The sequence below is a fragment of the Cyrtonyx montezumae genome, unplaced genomic scaffold (assembly GCF_038088225.1).
Source record: "Cyrtonyx montezumae isolate F1298 unplaced genomic scaffold, pur_monq_1.0 scaffold_4, whole genome shotgun sequence".
In the NCBI taxonomy this organism is placed as follows: Eukaryota; Metazoa; Chordata; class Aves; order Galliformes; family Odontophoridae; genus Cyrtonyx; species Cyrtonyx montezumae.
The window spans coordinates 10,889,554-10,913,433 of record NW_027072045.1 but is presented as its reverse complement, the minus strand read 5'-3'; the positions used below and the strand labels follow the sequence as shown (position 1 = coordinate 10,913,433).

At 41.1% G+C, this 23,880-nt stretch overlaps 1 protein-coding gene across 1 annotated transcript in view; it reads right to left on the bottom strand.

The window, feature by feature from the left end:
* The window catches only part of COL17A1 (collagen type XVII alpha 1 chain), a 38,588-nt gene extending 14,952 nt beyond the window's left edge, over nucleotides 1-23,636 (bottom strand). Inside the window, 31 exon segments of the mRNA XM_065746037.1 lie at nucleotides 95-166; nucleotides 533-568; nucleotides 898-960; nucleotides 1,383-1,418; nucleotides 1,612-1,647; nucleotides 2,043-2,096; nucleotides 2,224-2,259; nucleotides 2,893-2,946; nucleotides 3,458-3,562; nucleotides 3,730-3,792; nucleotides 4,335-4,361; nucleotides 4,842-4,868; nucleotides 5,280-5,318; nucleotides 5,942-6,157; nucleotides 6,758-6,907; nucleotides 7,502-7,546; nucleotides 7,680-7,766; nucleotides 8,302-8,466; nucleotides 9,511-9,576; nucleotides 9,948-10,013; nucleotides 11,044-11,115; nucleotides 11,724-11,879; nucleotides 12,803-12,946; nucleotides 13,339-13,386; nucleotides 14,901-14,936; nucleotides 15,831-15,878; nucleotides 16,243-16,374; nucleotides 17,670-17,768; nucleotides 18,464-18,508; nucleotides 19,314-19,379; nucleotides 23,384-23,636. Of these exon segments, the coding sequence (XP_065602109.1) occupies nucleotides 95-166; nucleotides 533-568; nucleotides 898-960; nucleotides 1,383-1,418; nucleotides 1,612-1,647; nucleotides 2,043-2,096; nucleotides 2,224-2,259; nucleotides 2,893-2,946; nucleotides 3,458-3,562; nucleotides 3,730-3,792; nucleotides 4,335-4,361; nucleotides 4,842-4,868; nucleotides 5,280-5,318; nucleotides 5,942-6,157; nucleotides 6,758-6,907; nucleotides 7,502-7,546; nucleotides 7,680-7,766; nucleotides 8,302-8,466; nucleotides 9,511-9,576; nucleotides 9,948-10,013; nucleotides 11,044-11,115; nucleotides 11,724-11,879; nucleotides 12,803-12,946; nucleotides 13,339-13,386; nucleotides 14,901-14,936; nucleotides 15,831-15,878; nucleotides 16,243-16,374; nucleotides 17,670-17,768; nucleotides 18,464-18,508; nucleotides 19,314-19,368 (2,278 nt within the window). The 5' untranslated portion in view covers nucleotides 19,369-19,379; nucleotides 23,384-23,636.
* Between the last annotated feature and the right edge of the window lie 244 nt (nucleotides 23,637-23,880).

Below are 23,880 nucleotides of genomic sequence, written 5' to 3'. Positions count from 1 at the left end.
TGCCAGCATTAACTTCAAAATAAGACTAGACATTTTTGACAGAGATGTGTTCCTGACCAAGGAAACATTGTTTTTGTTCTCTGTATTCTTTTACCTGGCTCTCCTGCATCTCCAGAAGGTCCTGGAGGGCCTCGGGCTCCTGGCATTCCCATGAGACCTGGTTCACCTAGGAATATAATCATGTTAACAGCCTATAATTCACTGATTTATAATCTACCAATTTATTCAAACTCGGACACCAGGCATCCTGCAGCACTGTATCTACTGTATCCGCGTAGCCAAGTGGTCAGTTTCAGCATCGTGGACTTGGAGATTAACAAAGGAGTTATGTAGTGGAACATGATTCTGTCAGATTTACAGCCAGCGTCATTGTATGTCTTAGTTCCATGCCTACAAGGTTGACATAGTTTTTTTGAGACAGTGAAGGCATATCCTGCAACATAAATCTACTGCCATCTTTTTTCACTCCTTTTACAAATAAGCCACATCAGAAAGTACTTGCTCTTCTATAGACCTCAGAGGTATCTCTTACCTTTTTCACCTGGCTGTCCATCACGGCCAGCTTGTCCTGTTCCAAGAAAACAGACAGTTAGGGACTGGCAAAATAGTACCACAGTTGTCCTATCTTCCAGATATGTGGAGTATAGCCTTAAACACAATAAATCTCACTGCATTTGAATAGAACCTTAGCTGCAGTTATTGAAGATCCTGGAAAAGTTCACTTGAAAGTGTAAGGACAACTTTTTGAGAACACAAATTTTAGCTACTTAGAGAGAAGATCAGTGATCACAATCAATATGATTCCACTCCCAAGTTCTTCCCTTGTCTGGACTCATAAAAACAGTTGCTTAATAGAAATTACAGTGGCCAAAAACCCAGCTATTTTCTTTTACACACCTGCAGGTCCTTTAGCCCCTGGTTCTCCAGGAGGACCAGGCATCCCTCTTGAGCCTTGTTCACCTGTAATTAGATGACACAAAAATGAATCAAATCTTGGTGAAGACATAATTTATGACTATCAGCAATATTTGATGCCTTGCAATTGAAAAAGAAAAAAAAAAAACAGCACTGATGGGATGTTCAAGCTTTATGATTCATGACTTTCTTGGGGCATTAGAAATGTTCAAGGGAAGTAAATCCATGGCACGTGAGGGACAATTTCTGCTCACCAAAAATAAGACTGCCACCAAGGATAGGGTCTATTTGATAAGAACTTGGGTACAAAAATAAAACTCCTATAACCTATAATTTTAACTCCTATAATTTTTCAGAAAGCTAACTAGCATTCTCTGGACTTTTTTTTTTTTTTTTTTTCCATTAAAACAACGCACTTGTATATTTTACAAGCTGCTACTTCAGGAAAACAATCACAGTCTACTGACCTGTCATTCCACGAGCTCCCTTCTCTCCCTGATCACCTGCAGTACAAACAATGAAGGATTCAGTGAGATTGCTTCATTGTGAAATGTTTCCACCAGAGAACAAGCCTGCTTTCTGACCAGAGTACAAAATAACAAGACAAAGAAGAATGCAGCTAACTCCCATGGATAACATCAATATCTGAAGGAATCTAAATAAAAGATCCATAGAAGATTTAATTGATCAATATACCTTTGGGTCCTGGGGATCCAGTAGCTCCTTTGTCACCTGAAAGATACATGGATGATTAAACAATAATTAGTAACTAATAGAAGGGAAAGGAATTTCAGGCACCAATGAAATCTATAGGGAAATACAGAAACTCCATATCAGAGAAAAATCAAACTGCAACTTCCTTTCCTTCATTTTAGCTCACATCCATCATTACAGGACCCAGACCTCATCCACTCCTCATTCAGATTTCTCTATCACCTGTCTCTTGTTTCTCAATATTTGCTTGTAATCGCCAAGTCTGACACTTTTTCCCTTCCTCTCCTCTTACATTTTTCTCTACCTCTCATGTCTCAATGCTCCATGCTCAGGTCAAGTCTGCTGCTCAGAGTACTGCTGGAGAAGAACATCAGTTAATGCCATTGTAACTGCACAGAGGAAGAAAAGTTTACCTTTAGCACCTGGGAGACCTGCTTCTCCTCTAAATCCTTGAAGGCCAGGAGGACCTGAAGAAAAATGAAACGAGGGAATTAATTCATCCCACACAACACTATAGAAGACAAACTGTGAAAAGCTATTGCTCCTTTTCTCTCTACTCTAGAAGACACCATAGCAAATAAAGGCAGTACTCACCTGGAGGACCTTGAGGGCCTGGAGAACCCATTGGACCTATGAATAAGGAACATGGATTTTCTTTCAGTAACACCACAATCAGAAAATGAACAATCCTCTTTAGGGTTTGCCCAACAGCATCCGCAATAAATTAGATCTTCAGCAGATCAGAATCTTCCCAGCCACTAGAACAGGCATTATGGCCTCCTGAAGATCAGAATATCAAATCTACGCAGTTTAACTCTTGTAACACAGAGGAAGTGTTTTTTCTTAAAGTAAGGTAAAGAGATTAAAACCTTCCGTCTTTGCTGGGATGTTGGGATCTATGCTTTAGGTAGATTGATTCTTCTGTTCCTAGTTACATGGACTGTAAAACAGTAATGTTATTAACAGCCCATTAGGGATATGGAATTTATTATTTCTGAAAGAATAAAACCAGCTGGAAACATAACACATCTTAGAGATTGATGTTTTGGGAAACCTCTCTGCTGACCCTCCACACTCACTAAAAATCTCCAGGTTATTGCTCTAAACATTATATGTACTTATGAAAGTCAATTTTATTTAAAATGAGGACTATTGATTCACTTTTCTGACTACTGCTGTGCAACACAAACAAAGCATGAATTTCAGAGTGTTCATTTCCTCCTCACAGAGCACCTGCTAAGCTCTAGCTATCTTGATATTTACCTTTAAGGCCAGCAGAACCTGGGGGACCAGGCGGCCCTGGAGGACCTGCAGCACCTGCAGAATAAGAACATAAATAGATCCTGTAGAATATAAATGTAATATCATTTTTCCACTTCCCTGTCTTTCAGCATTCTCTGTTCTGGCATGAATAATCTTCTGGGTAATCTGTTGGCCAGTTCAAAACACACAAATAAACATGAACTGTACAAGAAAAAAAACCCATCCCACTAGACTTTAGGGTGAGCAAGATAAATTCCCAAGCTTTGGTGACTTGGATAACGGGGAAGATGAGGACCTTGATACTAAGCTTTTTTGGTTCTTCCAAACTTAGACTTGTCTGTGAAATGTAGCAAAACAAAACAAAACAAAGCCTCATCTGCTCTTTATAAGCTTGACACAAAAACCCTTTAGGCCAGACTTGTCCTGGACATTCTGGGAAACGTCTAAAATGAAATTTAGATTTGAATAATGAAAATAAAATTCCTGAAGTCACTGCAAACTCATAACTAAACTCCAGCTTTTGTCTATCTCTGCTTTATCAAAAAATGGGAAACGTAGCTCCTACCTCTGTCTCCTTTTTCTCCAAATCCAGGTGGTCCAGGCTCTCCACGAGGCCCTGGTAGCCCTTCTCGACCTCTCTGTCCCATGGGACCTTCCATGCCAGGATCACCTACAGCAAACAAAAGCCTTTTAGAAAAGTTGTCTTTACAGCAGGCCTTGGGCAAGGAGGATCCATGCCTACCTCTGTGGTGGAAGGCAATGATCACACCAAGCTGATGTCTGTAATTCCCATGTCAACTATCAATTTGCTGTGAGAGATTCAGCACTGATGCTTACCCATGCTGCCTTTTTGTCCTTTTGGTCCTTCTGGTCCTTGGTGCCCCATTTGACCAGGAATGCCTGGAAAAAAAAAAAAGTTTACAATCATTATCTGTGTAGTATAAACAAATAACCTGCAAATTAGTGCAACAGAACCTGAAACACTAAAGGATTCAGCAGCTGGGCTAAAGGATATATTACTTGCAAAGTGGGTACTTGGGGGGGTTGGACTAGATGATCTCCAGAGGTCCCTTCCAACCCCTACAATTCTGTGATTCTGTAATACTTGAACAGCAGTCTCTTTAGATTAACACAATACATCGAAAAGCACAAGGACACTGCCAAGTATTCACACTGGTGTGGAACTCTTTCAAAAGTAGGCTGGGATCTTCACACCCACAAATTAGAAATGTTCAATCATAGGGAAGTCAGGCTGAGCCTTTGCTTATAACCAAGTATCTGTAGCTCAGCATCGAGGTATTAACGAAGGGACTTAATCTAATCACCAAGCACTGACTCTTTAGACAAACAGACTGAGCTATATTTGCAGTGCAAAATTTGTTCTTGACAATGGTAATGTCACTAGGAGTCCTCCCTCAAAGGGGAATTGTACTATTGCTCACCTGGGACACCGGGAAGTCCTCGATCACCTATAAGGAGAAAGAAATAGTCAGTTAGAAAAAAGTTTTCACTGTTTAGCACACTGACTAATCTCACCCCCATGTAAAAGAGTGTGTATGTTCTTACTGTGTTTAGAGGTTCTACATTCCCAGCAATGACATACTGCATCCTTTGTATTTATCCAATAGCTTGAATTATTTCCATTGCACAAAATCCTCTCAAGCACTCTGTGATTAAGCCAGGTATGGTTTCATTTCAGGAGTGATTGTCAACCAGGCAAAGGAAGTTCCAAGATTCAAAGTGAGAACTAATCTCTCTCCTACTGTGACCTCTAAAATTTCCTTTGCCAGGAAAAGTGAAGATAGCCACAAGAATATCTGAACCACCACATGCATGAGTTTCCCTGTCTAACTTCTGGAACAACAAGCATTCATACAAGTTATACGCATATGCCAGGCCCCATGGCAGGTTGCCACAGAACCTGAGGCAGCAAGAAACTCCAGACTCACCTTTGGGACCCTGCAATCCCATGTCACCTGAGAAAAAGAGAAAAAAATTAATATCAGTAGAGATCATGGAGATATTTCTTGTTTTGTTGCTGTTTTTCTAGTTGCTCTCTAGCCTTCAATATAACATTAACAAGTTTTGGATGAACACAGATACTTCACAACTACACAGAGCAGGATCAGACCCATCAAAGTAGAGACACACAGGATCTGGCCTTTCACACTCATATAATGCATTGTGTGATTGGATTTTCTTAATAATTCTGCATGAAAATAGGCCCTCTACAGTTTAAATGGCAAACCAGCTTCATGTTCTTTGAGTATAAACCAGCATGGATTTTCTCACTGTCAGCTGCCCTTACTGGCAACATCCATTCCAAACTTGAGCACTGCCAGAACCAAGGAATAGGACAAGGGAAGAGAAAGTCTGTAAGGCTATACCTTTCATACCAGGTTCTCCTCTCTCCCCTCGGAAGTAGCCTGCAACAGGAAGTGAAGGTGTTGTTAGACTGCATTACACAACAAAATAGCTAATTGCTTTGCATACAAAGATTCCTCTAGTTGGATTCTGAGGCTGCAGAAAGCACAGGCTGCCAAAGACAATGGGAGTAGAGTTTCCTCAAGAAATTCCTCAAGAAATTTCCTTCATCAGACCTTGAACTGCTAGGAGTTACACTAAACCTCTACAGATGGAAAAATTCAGACTCCTCACTTCTTAGCCTGCTTCCATCAAAATAAAATTAAGCAGTACTTCCCTGCTACTAAAAGTAGCACAAGAAATAAACTGTAGATTCAATTTTATGCACAGTTCTTCCAAAATGGAAAACTTGCTACAGCAAACAACACATTCTGGTGCAAGATGGCATGCCCACAGCTTTGTTTCTTCTCATCCTGCTAGCTTTGACAGATGTACCACCAGCGTCAGTGGCAGCACTCTGTGCCCCAGCAAAGCTTATCTGTGACAACAGGTGAAGACTCTACTTCCGAGAGATTGTACTGCAATCCAGAAGTTGTTGTCTTTAGGCCCTTGGGAAATAAAACTCACTCACTTCCCTTGAAATAATCCGGTCCAATGCACTACTACAGGCATTTACTCCACTCACCTCGTTCTATTTCCTTGTTCAGTCTGCTCTTCACCATCAACCAAACCGATTCTTCATTTTCAAAAGGGAAGGTCGAAGATGGTGCCACACCATGAAGAAAGTCTACTTTAGAAACATCTTTTTCTAAATATGGGTTCCCTTGGTTAACTGTTAGGAAGCTGTGATTTATTTTTTCCAGGTTGTCCACACGAGATTTCAGCTTTCTCACTTCTTCCGCTGGAAGGTTAAAGTAAAACACTAGTGAAAATGTTGATGCAGGCTCATACTGGAAATACCAATTTCTAATAGCTGTCACATTGTTGCCTTGTCATTGCTACAGACAATGAATTCAGTAGGATTATTTTCGCAAGTCCTTTTTTAGCAGGAAAATCTGGCTTTCCAATGAGAGCTTTGGAATGTGTTAGTCTCTGGGGAGAAGAAAGACCTCTGGAGTCTCCCTGCCCTCCTCTCCCCAAGACTATATAATTCCTTACTGAAGGTTTACGTTTCTTATTCATTCTTTCTGTCCGTTTGTAATATTTTGGATGTGGTCACAATTCTGAGCGCTGAATGTGCTCCTCTGTATGAGTTACAATCCACTTGGCTTCTTTGCCAGCTTAAGTTCTCTTTCTGCCCCATAGAACACTTTGTTCCTCCATGTAAAACTGATTCCTGCAAGCCCAAGGAGGACTCTATCTTTGTATCTTTCCCTTTTCTCCTTTCACCTTGGCAGTAATCTTTCTCATAGACAGGGATACAGAGGTGAGATTCCGTTCAGTCTCAAATTTAAATACACAGAGGCTGGTGACCTGGCCAGCTTTAGCAGTCATTTCTTACCCAGAGCAATGAGTCCAAAGAGTAATCCAAGGAGAAGCAACCATGCCAGAAGCAAACCCAGGAGCCACTTCCACCAGCTACAGCAGGAACCACATGGACACCAGGATGGTGCTGATCCAATTGCACCCCCTGCATCACCATTTCGTATTTCTGGAAGAGGCAATTTCATGGTGAATAGCTCCTTAACTTCAGAGTCAAGAGTATCTTGAAAATAAGGACTACAAGTCAGATCCATTATACAAAGGGCAATGGAGAAAAATCTTTACATTTCACTCTGCAAACATTGGGTGTTATTCTAATCCCTGTGGAAGCTGTAGACAGCTTCCCAACAGGAATTTCAACAGGGCACAACAGTCCATACTTTTTTAAATAACTGTTACAAAAACACAATGGGTTTGGGGCCAATTTGTTCTACACTTTTGAGCTGTAAGTAACAGCAATAATCAGCATGGTTTGATTTCTCTCATTCCCACAGATCTGTCCTGATAGCAGGAAGCACTCTACTGTCAGCTAGCTGATTTTCTCCAGCAGTTAAGAAGTGCCACAACTTCTTAACCATTCATCCATCCACAATAAAATCACAGGTGGCATGTGCATTGCTCATTCCAGATGGGAGTAGCCTTCTGAACACGCCCCCCCTCTGGTATCATCAAGCAGAGATCATCAACATGCTTGAGGATAACAGCTTTTCGTATGCTGTGCTCTGATGCTCCCTCCAATAAAAGTATGAACAGCACCACTTACCTGCATATGTTGCTTTGTCCCTTGTCGGTGCTGATTTCAATCCTCCTGTTGTAATGATAAAAGAAGATTCAACAGACTTTCCATGCACCATCAAACTTGGAGCATGGGTTTGCAGGGAGAAGGTGCTAATGGAGGCAGGTGGTAGCTCTCTTGTTTTGCCACAAGGATAAACTCATACCATTTGCATCTGATTTCAGGCCAGTATCTGCAGCGTGAGAGGAAAGCCCCTGCTTTTCTTTCTTCAAGGTATCTTCTGCAAAGGATCCTGAATGGGAATCAAATGCAACTGAAAACAACTGGAGTTCAACCAGGCCAGTCCCTTTTTGAGAGTCAAAAGGAATGGTTTTTATTAGGTAGTGACAACAGCTCTGACAGCTTAAGGCAGCTGCTGATCTATTTTGTTGCTTTTGGAGTCCATGAGTTCCTAAGCTTTGAGAAATGACCCAAGGCACACTCTGGAGCTTCAGAGGTTACACCTAGATGCTGCTGGCATGGTTAAAGGCTAAATGCCTGCCAGAGATTCACGGGAGGCTTATCAGGGTTTGAATCAGCTGTAGAGTTCTGAACTCTCAACTCCACAGACAGAGAAGATCCTATACAGGTAGAGTTCATCTGGCTGCATGCATAGGGCTCTCCTTATCATGCATTCTCCAGCCATACTATTCTCACTTCAGCTGCATCTAAGTTTACTGTCTCCGGAATGTGCCTTGCTTAGATGTTTCTGAATCATATCCTCCCTCTCCACTTTTCTGCTCTCAGCAGACTTGTGTGAATCACACAGCCCAAGGAAGAAAAGTTACCTCCATTAAGCCCAGTGGAAGAGGCACTGAAGACTTTGCCACTATCCTTTGTCATGACTAAGAGCTCCATCTCCTTCTTTGCTGGAGCATTCTCTTTCTCCAGCAGCACGAACTTGCAGTCTTTGCGCAGAAAGTCATCTCCCTGGGAGTTCAAAATGGTTCCACCTGGAATAGTGGTGAAGGATGGGAAAGAGAAGGAGATGGCTGTGAATAAAGAGTCATAACTACAAGCCACAACACTTTTGTTCGTTAAAACAGGGAGTCCCATCATGATTGGGATTGCCATTACTACAAGGAGCCAACAAGATACAGATTGGCTACTTGAAGATAACAGAAGAGCTTTGTGAATTGTTAAACTTCTTCAGAGATGCGTATTTCACTAGCATGGGAGCAACTTCTACAGGACATGAAGAGTATACGGCATTCAATTACATATAGAAACAGCTCATTCAAACCTCTTCTCAAACACATCTATTATAGAATCACAGAAACTCAGACTTAGAGACATCCAAAGGTCATCAGAGCCATCACATCTCAAGCTAAAGAGAACCTTTAGCAGAGATACTCTGTGAAGCACAAAGCACTCCATATACTTGGGAGTCTGGTGTGGTTATGAGGCTTTGAACTATGTCTTGCAGAGATTGAGCTCAGTATAAATAAGGCTCAAAAATATTAACGTGGTCACCTTTCTGCCATTAGCAGTATCAAATATGCCTGGATAAGATGAATCCCAAACATTCAGAGATCACAGGCCAGTATAAAGGCCTCAGTTTCTCTCATATAAAAACAAACAAACAAAAAAAACAATCTGAGCATGCATAAGTTAGTTCCTTGATTTTTGAGTGGTCAAGGTTGATATATCTGAAAAATAATCTTGCAAGTAATCTTGCAAATATTTTGCTTTCAAATGAAACATAGTGTCATGTGTCATCTTCTACACGTTATTTGTCTGCTGAACAGAAACAGCTGCAATAAAATTCTCAATGTTACCACAAAGTGGGATGGATCTGAATCAGACCAGCTGATGTCTCATTCTGACTCATTTACCTTCTTTTAAGAAAGGAACTAGTAAGGGAGTTGGCTGGTGACAAGTCATGCTCCTGAAGAGACAGGTGTTAGTACCACTCCGATGGCTGAATCGCCAATTCACTTTTAAAATGAAACGCTTGTATACAGCAGTACCTGAGCAACTGTGAGTGATACACTCACCTGCTGAGGCAGACACGCCAGTACTATTCATGGTGTTGCTCTGAGAAGTGTTCTTCATCCCATATGCTGCAATGAAGAAATCCCAGAATGAAAAAAACAGAGGATAGCATGGTACCTACACATACACACCTGCCTTAGACCATACACCATTTAAGAATATTTCCTCATTCAGGGCACCTAGTAAAACTCAAATGAGCAAAGGCCTTCCCAGCAAGCAAGTTTATAGTGCTTACGTAGGCACTGGGATCCACCCCTGTATGCACAAGAGAGTGGAAACGTTCTCAAAAATCCCCTCACACCATGTTTGCTCCACACCAGAAGATGGCAATAAAGGATCCTCTGCCAGTATGAACATTCTAGTCACCACAGAAAAGGTGGAAGAATGCAGTACACATCAGTGCCTCCCTCATTTGCTTTATGCTTCAATTGTTTCTGACCTGCAGAAGCTGCAGTGGCATTCAGGGCTGAAGAGCTTGGTGACAGATTGTTCTGAACTCCGAACACTGCAAAGAAAAATCAATGCAATCGGAGTTAGAGAAGTCCTGCAGTTCAGGTGGTGTTCTGGCTGAAAACAAAGTAAAACCATTGATAATAATGATGACCTGTTGGTTAGAAATCACCTTCAGGGCATCTAAGAAATTTTGTCAGCTAGCTGGATGCACCACAATTCTAAGCATTTATGTTTAAAATCTTCCTTACAAAACATTTTTCCTTAGATCATCTTGATGTATAAGTTATTACCAGCCCAGGATGAATAACAGTGATGATTAGACAGGTTAGATTGGAAACCCACTCTCATGGGTACATGGACATTTCTGGAGGTACGAGGTTTGGGAAAACAAGTAGATTTGGGAAACTTGTTTGGTGTGAGTGGAGGAAGTTTAATGAGACAACTGCACACACTAAGCATCAAAGTACAGTCAAGAGAAAAGCAAACACTTGAAGGTGGTACCTTCAGTGCCAGAATCAGTGTGGCATTATCAAGTATAGTTTACAGGCTGCTTTCATGCATCTTGCTCTCCACGGACCCAACCAGAGAACCTGCACAATGGCACTGTGCAGAGTAGGAAAAATGTGTATGACTGTGTAAAGAAGAGAAGTGCTCTTGTGACATGGAACCGTGTCAACCAAATAAGTCAAGTGAAACAAAGGGTAATTATAGGAAAAACTGGCAGCAGTGAGCCTTTATGCATTAGGACACGAGTTTAACTTTCATGGGGTTACCTTGAAATGCCCTGGGGAAGAAACAGGCTGGCATAATGAGCGTCTTTCAAAAGACAAATAACTAATCTTGGAAAATAACTGATTTTCCTCACTACCTAAATAAAGGTATTTAGGACCTAATGTCAGCTATACAAGCTATACAGCATAGACCCAGAATAATTCCTCTGTAACCAGGGAACAACTGTGGTGTACAGACAAGCTGTTGGCATTCAGATGAGGAAAAGGAAGAAACAGAGTGATATAGGCAGTATTTCACTACACGTCTGCCAGGACTGTGGCACTGTGAAAGTGTGAAGAGAAGAATCTGACCTGTTGAGGAAGTACTAAGGCCGGTGTTCAGAGCATGACTGCTGGGAGCCAGGTTATTTGGAACACCAAAAACTGTAAAAAGAGGAAGTGAAATGTTATTACTTCTATAACCCACAGAAATTAAGAATAAGGGACACTTGAAAATGTAGTTAGTGCAATTGTGAAATAACTGCACAGAAGAAAAATATTGAAAATTGTGACCTGAAATTGCTCTTTTACTGAACTCACAACTTTGAGAAAAACCTCCATCAGACAAATTGCAATTGTGAGATAATGTGAGAAAGCAAAGCTTTTACTAGTGTGCTACTATAAACTTTCCTGTGCTTTTTTTTCCCCACTAACTGCATCCCTAGCACTTTGAAATAGGCCTTACAAGGTATAATCACTGCCCACATTTATTGATTAGATCTTAAGCATTCGAAGATTGCAGGGTTACAACTAGTTTTTCTTCCAATTGGCCAAGATAATTCAAGGTTCACGAGCATAAAACTAGTTTTAACAGAGACAGTCTGGCCTCATCTAAGTAAATAATAAAGCTATCATAATGGCTCAGAGACAGATCAGGCAATCAGGAGAGTTGATCCACACAACAAAAGACTTTCAAGTACAAGAGTGCTGCAATTGACCAAGTTTCAGTGTGGAGTTTTGTCCTTACAGCCTGGGCAGCCCAGGGAGCATACCTGATCCTGTAGAGTGAGACATAGCATTGATCAAGGAAGAGCTCTGGCCCATGCTGTTATGGTATCCTCCAAGGGAAGACCCAGCAGGCAGAGTTGAGGACCACGTGTACGGAGGGAGGGCAGTATTCAGTATAGTTGTATCGTATGTCCCCGACACTATAAAAAATAAAATAAAAACAACAAACAAACAGTAGTGGTTTGCAGTGGGACTAGGGTTATGACTTAGTATGCACTGTAGGTTTACATGGCAGAGAAATTCATCTGTGTTAAATTTCAATAACTTTTGCTGAGTCCATGAAACAGGCTAACATAGTATAACTGATCTCAAATGCCAGCTGGTTACAGCCCGATTACATTTAAAAAAATGGGATAAAGACTGACCTGATAGCATGACCATTACAAAATACTTTGAGAACATTTCACTGTTTACAGATGCTATGACACTACAATAAAACATTTAATGTACTTTGGTCCACTGGACCAGGAGACTGAGAAAGTTTGCTTCCCACATGCGTGGCTGTGGTTCAAAATTTCCAGTTTTAGACAAAATTTCACCCATCACGAGGTAAAAAGGCATTGTTTGTTCCTAGATACCAGTGGAGAACCGTGGAATGAATATGAACACCACTGTTTCAAGCACCGCAGTGAGGCTTATTAATAATGAAAGCTAGTTATAGCATTTTAAATAGTATTTATATTACTATCAAGTTATATTGATCTCTGAACCAGCAGCATGGTCAATAAATTGAACACTGATCCAAACATCGTCTTCGGTGTTACCTTCATTTTGCTCAGCAATAAGAGATCATACTACTCTAAGGCATTTATGTAGAGCTCTTATCTCTGCCAGCAACACCTCTGGATTAAACCTGATGTCAGCAGGATCTCTCTTAATTTTCTGGAAGTATACAAGTCATCATCCAAAGACAGCCCTGGACAACCCTCTGGTATTTTAATCCTTTTTCTTTATCTGGGACAGAGACCATGCATTCTTACTCTGATGTTCTTAACAGCTGAGAATTTTATGGTAAAAATTGTTAGGAAGACTCCATCACTGCTAACTCTTCTCTGTCAAGTACCTGACTGCGAGCTCTCAGTAACCATTTTTGTCTCCACCACAGCTTTTTTTGGTATTGGGAGGGTACTTGATGATGACCGAGTAGGGCTGCAGCTGGCTGATCGACTTCCTTTCAGTAAACGTTTTACGTCATCCAACTCCGTCCCTGGCAAGAAAAACAAGCATCCAGATTTATCCAAAAGCCACTGTTCCATTGAACTGTAAACCAGCCCTGGAAAAACCATTCAGTGGAATTTACTCAGGAATGTCTCAGAAGCTGTATTTTTCCAGAGTGCCACTGACATCACAAAACTGCAAAAGTTGCATTTTAGGAACTAAGTACAACTCCACCCTTGCAAGACCACCATCTAACCCATAGCATGCTTCCTCGTTCAGTATGTGGACATAAATGAAAGTTCTTACAGGAGGAATAAAGGATGACATGCTGCTATCTGTCATCATGAATACTGGGCTCACAAGACACTGTAGACATATCTAGAGCAGCAACACACTCTACGTTATACCTGACCACCCCGGAGTATAAGCTACAGCACTTACACCTGCCAGAGGGAGATGCACTCTGCAGCCGGACACGTATTTCACTCTCTGTGAAGAGAAAAAAGCAGATCGTGAATATGGAGTGCAATGTATTTATGCCCTGAGCTGAGAATGAACCTTTAAGATGCAGTGAATTCCTTCCTTCCTGCTGTGTTACTGCTCAATCTAAGCAGCACTCATGGCACATATTTTCTGGTAAACTAGCCTGGGTGATTATTGTTTTGAGGTAAGATTTTAATGTTTTTAATTCCAGAGAGCTGTGTTTTATTCCTTGCATGCTTCTGTTGAAGTCAATAGCATAGTCAGCACCAATCAAATGAAAGGCCTAATTATGCAGTTCTCAGTCACACTCATCACAATTACTGTTCTACAGGATAAAAACATAAAGAGCTAAAAGAAGCTTCAAGATTTAAAGGCTCACTAAATACAAAAGTTCCCTACTACTCATTGGGTAGAATTCATACTGTCATCTCTATAATGGGCTGTAGGATTTAGGCTCTTGAATCCGCTGCCTCTCTTTCTGGTTCCTTGAATATAACCCCCTACCTGACCAAAACTGTACTGAAATAAAACTGTCACAATCAGGCATTTATTAATCCAACAATCTCTCCAGGTACTCCAGTTTATTACCTACTGACTTCTACTGTCCAGCACAAGAGACTACGGAGTTAATCTGATTTGTTGGGAAAAGCCTTCAAGCTTACTACCTATGAGCAAGGACATGTGATTCATGCTCTTTGAGATGAAATCTGACAGTGCATACATTGTAAACGAAACACTGGCTCTGGCATTCAGGTGGAGAAGCTGACAGATTGAGACAATTTTCTGAAGAAGTTGAAGCTGATTCTTTGCTATCTGTTTTATTACATGAGGCCTGCTTCTGCTGGGAGGTATGTACTGTGCTAGAGGAGACTGTGAAGATCTGAGGTAGAATAATTGGTTATTGTGACATTCTCCACAAGGAGAGTGCAAGAGCATATTTTGATTTATATCCACTGCCAAAATTCACTTGGATAAAATGACATTATAGTTTTCTCCTCAAGCAACTGGGACAGATATTAAGCTCTTAGACAGTAATGTAATCCTACTTTCCCCAGTGCTGTTAATAAATTATTAGAAGAGCTAAATGACAATGTAGTTTCACAGTGAGCTCACTGAATAGATGCAAAAAGTCTGTAATTTCTTCAGCCTCCCCTTACCACCTGCATAAGACGATTTCAGAGTGGGGGTCACAGAGAATGGGGCAGGACTGAGTTCATGGTAATAAACAGTTAAGATAGGAAACTACGTCCTGTGCCCCCAAAGATCCAGGTCCCCAAGCAGATTCTCCTTTCTGACACACTGCTAACCATCATGACCTTCACAGTTTAAGTGAACTTCATTTTTTAAGTGACTGTTCACAGATAATATGGTTCACATCAGCAGTGGTGTAAATCCAGATACCTCACCAGACTCTAGACTCAAACCACTTTGACCCCAGCTAAGGAGCAGGTCCATCTGACACACCCTGAATCACACTGCAAAAAAACTAAGAAGGCTTCCATAAGAACAGAACCACTCACCTCGACTTTGGCTTCTCCCTCGTGTGGAGGCAGATGCTGTATCAGAAAAAGAAAAGCAATATTAGGTTTCTACTGGCTTTAACACCTCTGAAAATGAATATATGGAACTTTGGATCTTCCTCTGAGTGCTGAAACTCAGGCAGTAAATTTCTTTAGGCACAGCTGGGAAGCATTGAAACCTCAGTTTTTGCCAGGATTTCTTTAGACTGTGAGGTATCTCAAAGACTGTGTAGCACCTTAGTATTTCTGGACCAATTGCTGTTTCTGCTTGTACACATACATGTTGTTCAGAGATGATGACCTTCTATGTCAGTATGTCAGTAGGAAGATAATAGGCCTGTTTACACCATCAACCAAAGTCAGACACTATGAAACCCTGTCTCTTCCCTGAGCCAGGTAGACAGCCACATCATATTGTTTCTCTACAAGCACTGAATATAAGAAGCACCCCAGAGTTTGGGCAGGGCAAACTCTTACCTGCTGACAATATTCAGTACATATACAACACTTGATAGCCAGTTCATCTTTCCAACTACACCATATGAACATACTGAAATCTAGAATAGAGCAGAGCATATCCAGCAATGGCTCAAAATCTTAAAGGACTGCACTTTCTTGTTTGGAACTACTCCCCCAGGTATGGGACAGCAAATGTTGTCAAGTGTCTTATGCTCTCCTGTTCATGCTCTATACCATAATATGACCATTTAAAGAGTAGCTGAGGGCAGTAAATATATTACGTAGTATGCAGCCTTTGTTGGAATCTGTACTAGCTTGAGATCCTGCTGTCAGCTGCATTAACATAACTTTCAGTAGCTTCTCAGTTGAACTGGCTGTCCAATATAGAGGTAATATGCAGAAAGCCACCATAGTCACCAACTCACATGACCCTGCTATAATGTTCAGAGAGGCAGTTCTGAAAGAACATACCAAACTCTTTCCTGGGGAACTCTGGAGAAGAGTTAGCACTGGAGCTCCCTGCAAATAATAGAAAGGTGTCATTAATACTTCTTAGAAGACCATCAAGAGCATTCCAAACATCTTCCTGGTACTTGTCTAAATCCACTGAGTAACAAACATTTTCATCCAAAGAGAGCTATTCAAGATTACACGAAATGGTTGCTAATGTCTTTCAACAGATTGGCACAACTCTTAGAAATGAGTGATAAGGTAAATAAGACTCAATCACTAAAATGTTTCCCTGGTGGCTTATTTCCTAGCAAAACCACTATAGATGGGATTCTTGTGCTATTTAAGACATCCTGAATTAATGTGCTGAAGTCCCAAGTGACCTCAGACTGCTCTACATAGTGCCTCTTTTCTATGGCATATGCTGTGATACCTTCATACGTTGCATGGCGATTGACATAGGTTTTTCTTTCAAATGTTGAACCAGGTGATTTGGTGAGTGTTGAGCTGGGAGACTGTGTTTGTCTGTAGCCAGATGATGATGAATTCAATCTACCACTTCCACCTATTGGCAAAACAAAACATTCTCAGCAAATTAAAGATATGACCTGGATGTACACCCTATACGTCCTAACTAGTTTATGTTTGTGTCTTCTGAGCTGGACAGATCTGCATTAGTACATCACAACTAGAGATAGGCAAAAAAAAATACATTTGGATCTAACTGCATCCACTGCAAAGAGGAATTTACCTTTGTGGTTTAAAAATGACTCATCAGTGATTTCAATAATGGTGAGTCTTGGCCTAGGGGGATAAATGAGACAATTGTGCTGAGCAGGAAGCTGACCTGGTTTTAAATGGGCCTAGGTTTTGGTTTGAATACAGATCCACTTGTAAACTCCAGTGTTATATGACAGTCTACAAAATCTTCAGGATGTTTAAAAAAATCTAGTAGTGCTGGAGGATGCTATTCATGAGGCAAGGGAAGGAAATCTTCTGTTCCAAAGCAACCAACTGCAATCTCACTTAGTCATGCCTTATTCAGTCCATTTCCAAGAGATGTGATAAGAGATGTGAGTCAGGCCCAAGGCTGTTTGGTGATTATTAGTGGCTGTTATATTTCGACAGAGGAAAGAGTTTCCCTTTCTAGTTCATATCAGTGCTGTGGGAAAAGAACTGAGCAGCCATAAAGAATGTGTGGTTTGTGCAAGGACCAGACTCTTGATCAGACTGTTCTACGAAATCTAACACTGGAGTATGATCAGAGTGCCAGCACAAGGGTAGCTCTGTGATGAGGGCAATATATGCATGCTAATCAGTGGGATCAGACAGGTTATTGTTTAACTATCACTGTAAAATGCGAACACCCTTGCAAACTCAAAGTGTATTCTAACTCATTTTCTCTTCTACAGGGACCCATTTGGTCTGTGATTTTTCCATTTAATTGAGAAAAATAACTACAGTGACAAGTGGACCACTGTTGGAGACATTCTGCCAGCAGAATGGAAAAGCAAAGATTACCAAATGCTCTGCAAATCTTAAAGAAGTTCAGATTCTTTTCTCTTCCTTTACACACTGAAAATAACTAACAAGGAGAATGCAATTCCACAGAGTAATTTAAGTTAGAGCTTTGAGGGATGGGCTCAGTTCTCAGATAAACTGATGCCAGTCTAGACAATTAGATTGATATCTGCACCAGAGTTACTTCAGAGTTACAGAGTCACTTCTCCAGAGGTGAAATGATTTGAGTATTTGCCTTCTCTACTTTAAGAAACCCCACTTTCTCACCCCTGCCATGGATCTCTCCTCAGCTCATTTATGCTGCCTTTGCTTTTTGTTACCGACATCTTCATTCCTTACTTGAAGTCACATAGCCGCTGCTATGGGTGTAAGACCTCTTTTCAACTCCACTTCCTCCAGTGTGAGATGATGTCTTGAGTCCACTACTGCTCCCTCCTTCTGGAACAGATGAGCACAAAATGAGATACTCTGTCAGTATTAAAGATGAGAAGAACAAAAATACTACAAGACAGGGCAGGAGGTACCCAAAGCCATTCTCAACCCTTAGTTCCAAGGACAGTTTTGTGCCTGAAAAGACATTAGAACTGCAGAGAAGTATCTTGGTAGAGCAGATATGCATTCAAGATGCAGACTCACCAGGGTTGCAGTCAAGTTTTGATTTGGGCATGGGCTGGGAGATGGTCCTGTTAACTCCCATCATAATTGAGATAGAGCAATCCCTTCTCAATCCTGCTGCAGAATAGATGACTATACCCTACTTGTCACACAGAGGCAGAAATAACCTGTGATATCTGATACTGTGCAAAGAGATTCACTTGCTGTTGTCAGCTGGGTAAGATGAAGGCCACAGACTCATTTTTGATGCTTGTTCTCAAGAGACAGTCACCAGTAGAGACTATATCTGGGTGCACACTCTTGAACAGCCAGGTCTTAGTGGACTGGGGCTTTGTTACTGCCCCTTCTCTCCACCAACAAGTATTCTGGGAGAAATATTTCTAAAAAAAGCTTAAAGTGTTAATTTTTCTGCACTGAGACCTGCTGCACCCAGGCACTTATGACAGTAATGAAGACAAACAACACAGAAGGGCAGCAGTCACTAAGCAGAAGTAACACAGTGGATCACAACTACTTACTGGGTGGTAAAGATGTCAGTCTTGTAGTTACTGTCTCTGTAATAACTGAGAAAAGAAAAGTTATTATTTAGAAGCTATTGCATGTTCATCTAGCCAGACAAGACCAATGTTCCACTTCATTCCAAAGAAGAGCATGAATTATTCAAATTAGATGAACTCTTTTAAAGAGAAGTCCCCTAAGACTATATTGCCTGGGGACTGAAAGCTGTGTGCTTTTAGACTTCTGTCATGTTACAGTAACGTGTAGCGCATCACTGCCATCAAGCTTTATTGAAAAAATTCCTGGAAACATATAAGTGTTATTATTTCAGGCACTACTGAACCACAGCAACTGCTGTAAAAGTAAAACCCAGGTCAGACTCCTCAGTAGTTTTCTGTGGAACCTGCTTTAGCAGTGGGGTAGGACTAGACAGTCTCCAGAGGTCCCTTCCAACCCCTACAACCCTGTGATTCCTAATAGCTAATTCCCGCAATGTCAGTAGAATCCTGTTTTTATTCTATTTTCACACAAAATAAAAAAAGATATCTAATAAACATTTTTTAGACCATGCAAAGCATTTGTCTCAGAGCCAGAAGAGAATTCAAATGTCTGCACAAATAGTTAAAAACATTACCACAGGGCAATAATTTCTGGTTAAACAATCAGGTCATTTTAGAAGTCTCTAAATGTTTGTACTTGTCCTATTCTATCCCCCTTTTCTTACTTCGATAGAAATTTGAAGGACTGGGGCAGAACTTACATCTGGACCCCTGGTCAGCATTCAATTCCTTACAGAAGTGTGAATATGGTTGGGTTTTGTGCGTGTGTGATCTAATCTTGTGACATGAAAATAAAAAATGTTCTCCTTACGTCTCTCTGTAACTTCTGATCCATCTTGCCTCGTTTTCCTTGTTACAGAATCCATATCATTTCCACCTGCAGGGAAACCATAAAGACAGTGTTCAGAGCTTTGTGAAGAGAAGATGACAACAAATCCCTACAAGTCCCATCAATTTTCTCTCTTCAGCAGATGAACTACTTATGGCAGAGAGTTTAAAGCCTCTTTCCAGAGCCATCTGAGTACTACTACCAGACCAGCAACAAGTCCCTGCAAAACTGGAAGCTACACAGTGCATAAAGGCTGAAATAGCAGGAGGGGCTGTGAAGCCAGAAGAGGAGGTAAGGGCAACCAGAACAAATTCAATCAGAACTGGACAAGTTTAGACCTGCATGCAAACTTTGTGACAGTACACCATGGTCCTTAGTTGGATCTCTATAAAATTAAAAAAACAAACAAACAACAAAACCCACAGGATTCAGACGTTAGTCCTACACATCTGTACTGTACAGAAATCAACAGTATAGGATTAGAAATTCAGGCAAGTTCATGAGTTCTGTCTCTGTTACCTACATACACTGATCCAGTGCTACAAGAAAAGCATAGGCAGAAATACTGTAGCACTTTGACAGTACTATGGGCATTCTCAAGATACATTGATGCTAAAGCCGCTGAACTGCTTTGAGTGAAGCAAAAAACCAACAACAATAACAAAAAAAAAAAAACCAACCCCAACCATTGGTACCTTTAAACCAGCTATGTTCACCACCAACAAGGAACTTAAGGTAGAAGTGCTTTATCTTGCTTTACAGACCCATGTCTGCAGCTGTGGAATCTGAGCTAATTTAATGCCAGCTCAGGTCAGACTGCACAGTATTGGAATTGCTGCTGCGAATGCCATCTATATTCTTCATGGCTTGGATCCCCTCAAGTCATAATTATGTCTCTGGCAAAGGTATGACTATCTGCCAAAGCAGAAGTACCACAAAGAAACACTGACTGTGGAAAATAAACAACAGAAGCTCAAGAGAAAGAACTCCTGTCAGAAGGAAATATACAGTCGCTCACCCCTAGTCTAAGATAACATTTCATCTTGCGCAGCTGCGAATGCTTCAGAGATCTTAATTTGTGTAGGTGACAGTAAGTTCTCCACTGCATTTGATGATTCTTTCCTCAAACTGAAAACTCAACTGTACAGAAAACTACACCCTTAACAGGTTGAGTCTAAAAGGTTTGGGGCAAAACTCAATCAAGTTTCCAAAGTTCAGTTTGAGAAAGAACACAAAACAGTTTTGTCCAATTGAGCTACCACTCAAGTTTGGTCCTCATAACTCCACTTACTCTTCTGCACCTCCTACTGATGTTATGTTTGTATAGCCTACACAAAGGCAACGACACAAGGCAGGAAACAACAGAGAATCTGGAGGAATATCTGAAGTTCAGATTCAGATCTGCCTTTGAATAGCACCCAATGTTCCCAGAGTTGGAGAGGAACAAGTAGAATGTAGAAGATATGCTATCAGGCAAACCACGTTAGCTCACGCCTCCTACCACAGACTCAGCTGACTTTTGCACAGAACACTCAAGAGGGCCCACAGCCCTCGCCCTCATCACCTCTGTGCAGGCTAAGCAGCCTGGCACACAGTGCTCCCGAGGCCACATCCAAGTCCTCACACAACACTGGCAGTGGAAACATATCTAAAGCTCCTTCCCTAAAAGCACATGCAGAAAGTTGCTGTCTAGATTTCAACAGCTCTGGCTTTGCCAGCATCTCAACAAGGAACACAGCTTTACATTCAGAAACTGCACCTCTACTGCTTTGCAGCCCCAGAATTTCTCTTTTACTATTGGGAAGGTGTGCTGGTTGTGGATGATGTACCATAGGCCAGTATCACCACTGAGTGAACACATCTTCTGTGTCCTTCCTTCTCTTGAGAAAAGGGAATATCTTTCTCTGATACCAATCAGGGAAAAAATAAGGAGAAGAGATTAAACAAAGTCTTTGAAGCCACACATCCCAGTTCAGCCCAGCCCTGGCACACTGCGCATTTTCATCTTGCATGTGTTTTTGCCACGTGAATGCAAAAGCCAGCCCAGGTTCCAGGAGGCTGACTAAACTTGATTTCCACTACCTGCCAGGACTGACTCACTTCACCAGCCCCTCCTACCTGGATTCACAAAGATGTAGCTGTAGGCTATGTTTGAGGAAAAGCAATAGCGCTGCTGGAACAGAGAAGCCACCAGCAATTATTGCAGGGCAATAAGCAGGAGCTCGTGAACTGGGATCACTCACAAATAGTGGAGGTGCCTAAGATGGGGTGACCCTAAAGCTGGTTTAACATAAGCTGGGGCTGAAGTGTGCTAGTGGCCCTCATAGAAAACATAGAACTTGCACAAGTAACCAGGAGAGGTCTTGCAATACCATGGTCATGCACAGTGCTTCCTCTCTGCACAGCACTGAAAAGCAGGGTGGTGAGAGCAGCCCAGTTTTACAAAGCATGTTTAATCCCTGCTTTCCATATAAGACCAGCACTGCCAGGTACCTCCTGCACGTTCTGTTCCCACTGCCTGCAATGCAGGACACCATCAAGGATGCTAAGGCAGTATGAGATGGAACATTCAAACATCTTTTGTTATTTATAAGCTAAATATTACTTGTGTGTAATAAAATTTATTGCAAGCATTTTTTCAAAGGGGAGGGTAAAAGCTATTTTATAGCCATGAAGACTAATACAAAATTGAAAGCATGTACATTTCAGAACTTTTTATTCCTCCACAATGTCCTTCCAGTTTTCATGCTTTCAGCTCTCTCCTCCCTCCATTAACATGGCTTATGCTGTGAGACACTCCTATAGGAGAAAGAGGCAGTAGCAGCTGCTAAGATGAATTTAATGCCAGAGGAACCCTTTGATAATAAATACTCTGAAACTCAGTAGATGCCTCCAAACAATGTCACTGATAGCATTAAAAGCAAATGCCATGGCTCCCATCATATCAAATGCCTGTTATGTATTTCAGGCACCACTGTTGTAGATTTTACAGATTTGATTTAAAAAATGCCACCTTATCTCTTATCTTTCTTTTACCTCACAGACTAGGATCCAAACATTCTCATTCAGCTTTAAAAGCTCTCTCTTTCACTTCCATTTACTCAATCAAAAGCAACATAGTCAGAATGGATTTAACAAAAAAAAAAAAAGAAAAAAAGCTTCCAAAACTGCTCATTCAATAGTCCCTCAGATGATGCTAATGCCAGAGAAGCAAGCTATATGCAAAGCTTGGATGTGCTGTAGGACAACATCCCCAAAGCCACGCACTAAGTTAGTCAGACCAAAGGCAGGAAAGGAAGACATATCTTTTATCTCTTCTCACTGTGTTCAAATTGCTAAACTAGCTACAAAAAGGATCAAAACCACTTCTCAAATCAGACTTTTCTGAATTATCATGAGGAAGTGTCAAAAACATTTTACAAGGCCTCCTAGTCTTCTGTAATAAAATGTGGCCCAAAGTCCACAGTGAATGGCTCATGGCGGATAAATAAATACAGCTGTATGGCACAAAGCAAAGCCTGTCCACAGCAAAACAGACTTTGACTCAAAAGTAGTTCCTTTGCTTTAAGGACTTATCCCTTCATCTTACATTCTGAAGCCACCACTGGAAGCCTCAATTTGCAAACATTATTCCTCCCTCCTATTTCAGATCCTATTTTAAAAATAGCCAATAGATGATCCGTATTTCACCATGCTGGTGCCCTTACAGAATGGAGAGCATTCAGTTAACTTTATCTATTTGCACTGCAGTTTCACAAAATGTAGTAAAAACGTACACTGAACTTGGCTTCACATTTCTTATCTACCAGCAGATACACTCCTTTAGTTTTATAATCAGTTTTAAAAGCTACATTCACGGACAACTGCAAAATCCAAAAAGACTCAGTTCTACCACAATCTTAATTTTACATTGTATTCCCCATAGAAGAAGCATAACACCTCCAGTATTCTGCCTGAGAGTACAGCAATCGGCGAGGAATCTGGAAGAGCAGAAATATAAGATAGCCTTTTATTCTGCTGGTTTGTTTTTTGTTTTCAATAATGTAACTTACCTCGTCTGCTTTGGTTACTGAACTGAAAATCTGATTTCCTCCTCAACCGTTTCCCGTTTCCTATACAATTTGCCACCTATACTATCATATCCCTCCAGAGGTGTGTGGAATCTGAATGGTCATCCAAAAATGTTCAGCTCTTCTTAATTTAACCTCTTTTACTCTCACCCTTCTCATGCTTTTCTACTCCCATGCTCTTAAACAAGTCCTGACAAAGGTGTGTCGTGGTTTCCTGCCTCACCCTGCCCTTCCAATTATCTGACACTCACTGGAAAAAAAAAAGTCTGCCTCCAGGAGTCAAACTTCACTGAAAGCATGAGTGCTGCTCCCACTTATTTGCTCAGGTAGATTAACTATGTAGATCCCAGATGGGCAAAGCAGGAAAGACTTAAGTCCCGGAAAATGAACTGTTATCACCATGCTGAGATCCAATCTGAGCATTTAACAGATGAATTTCACCTGTTTTGGTTTCACACAAAAGGTTATGCAGCACCTGC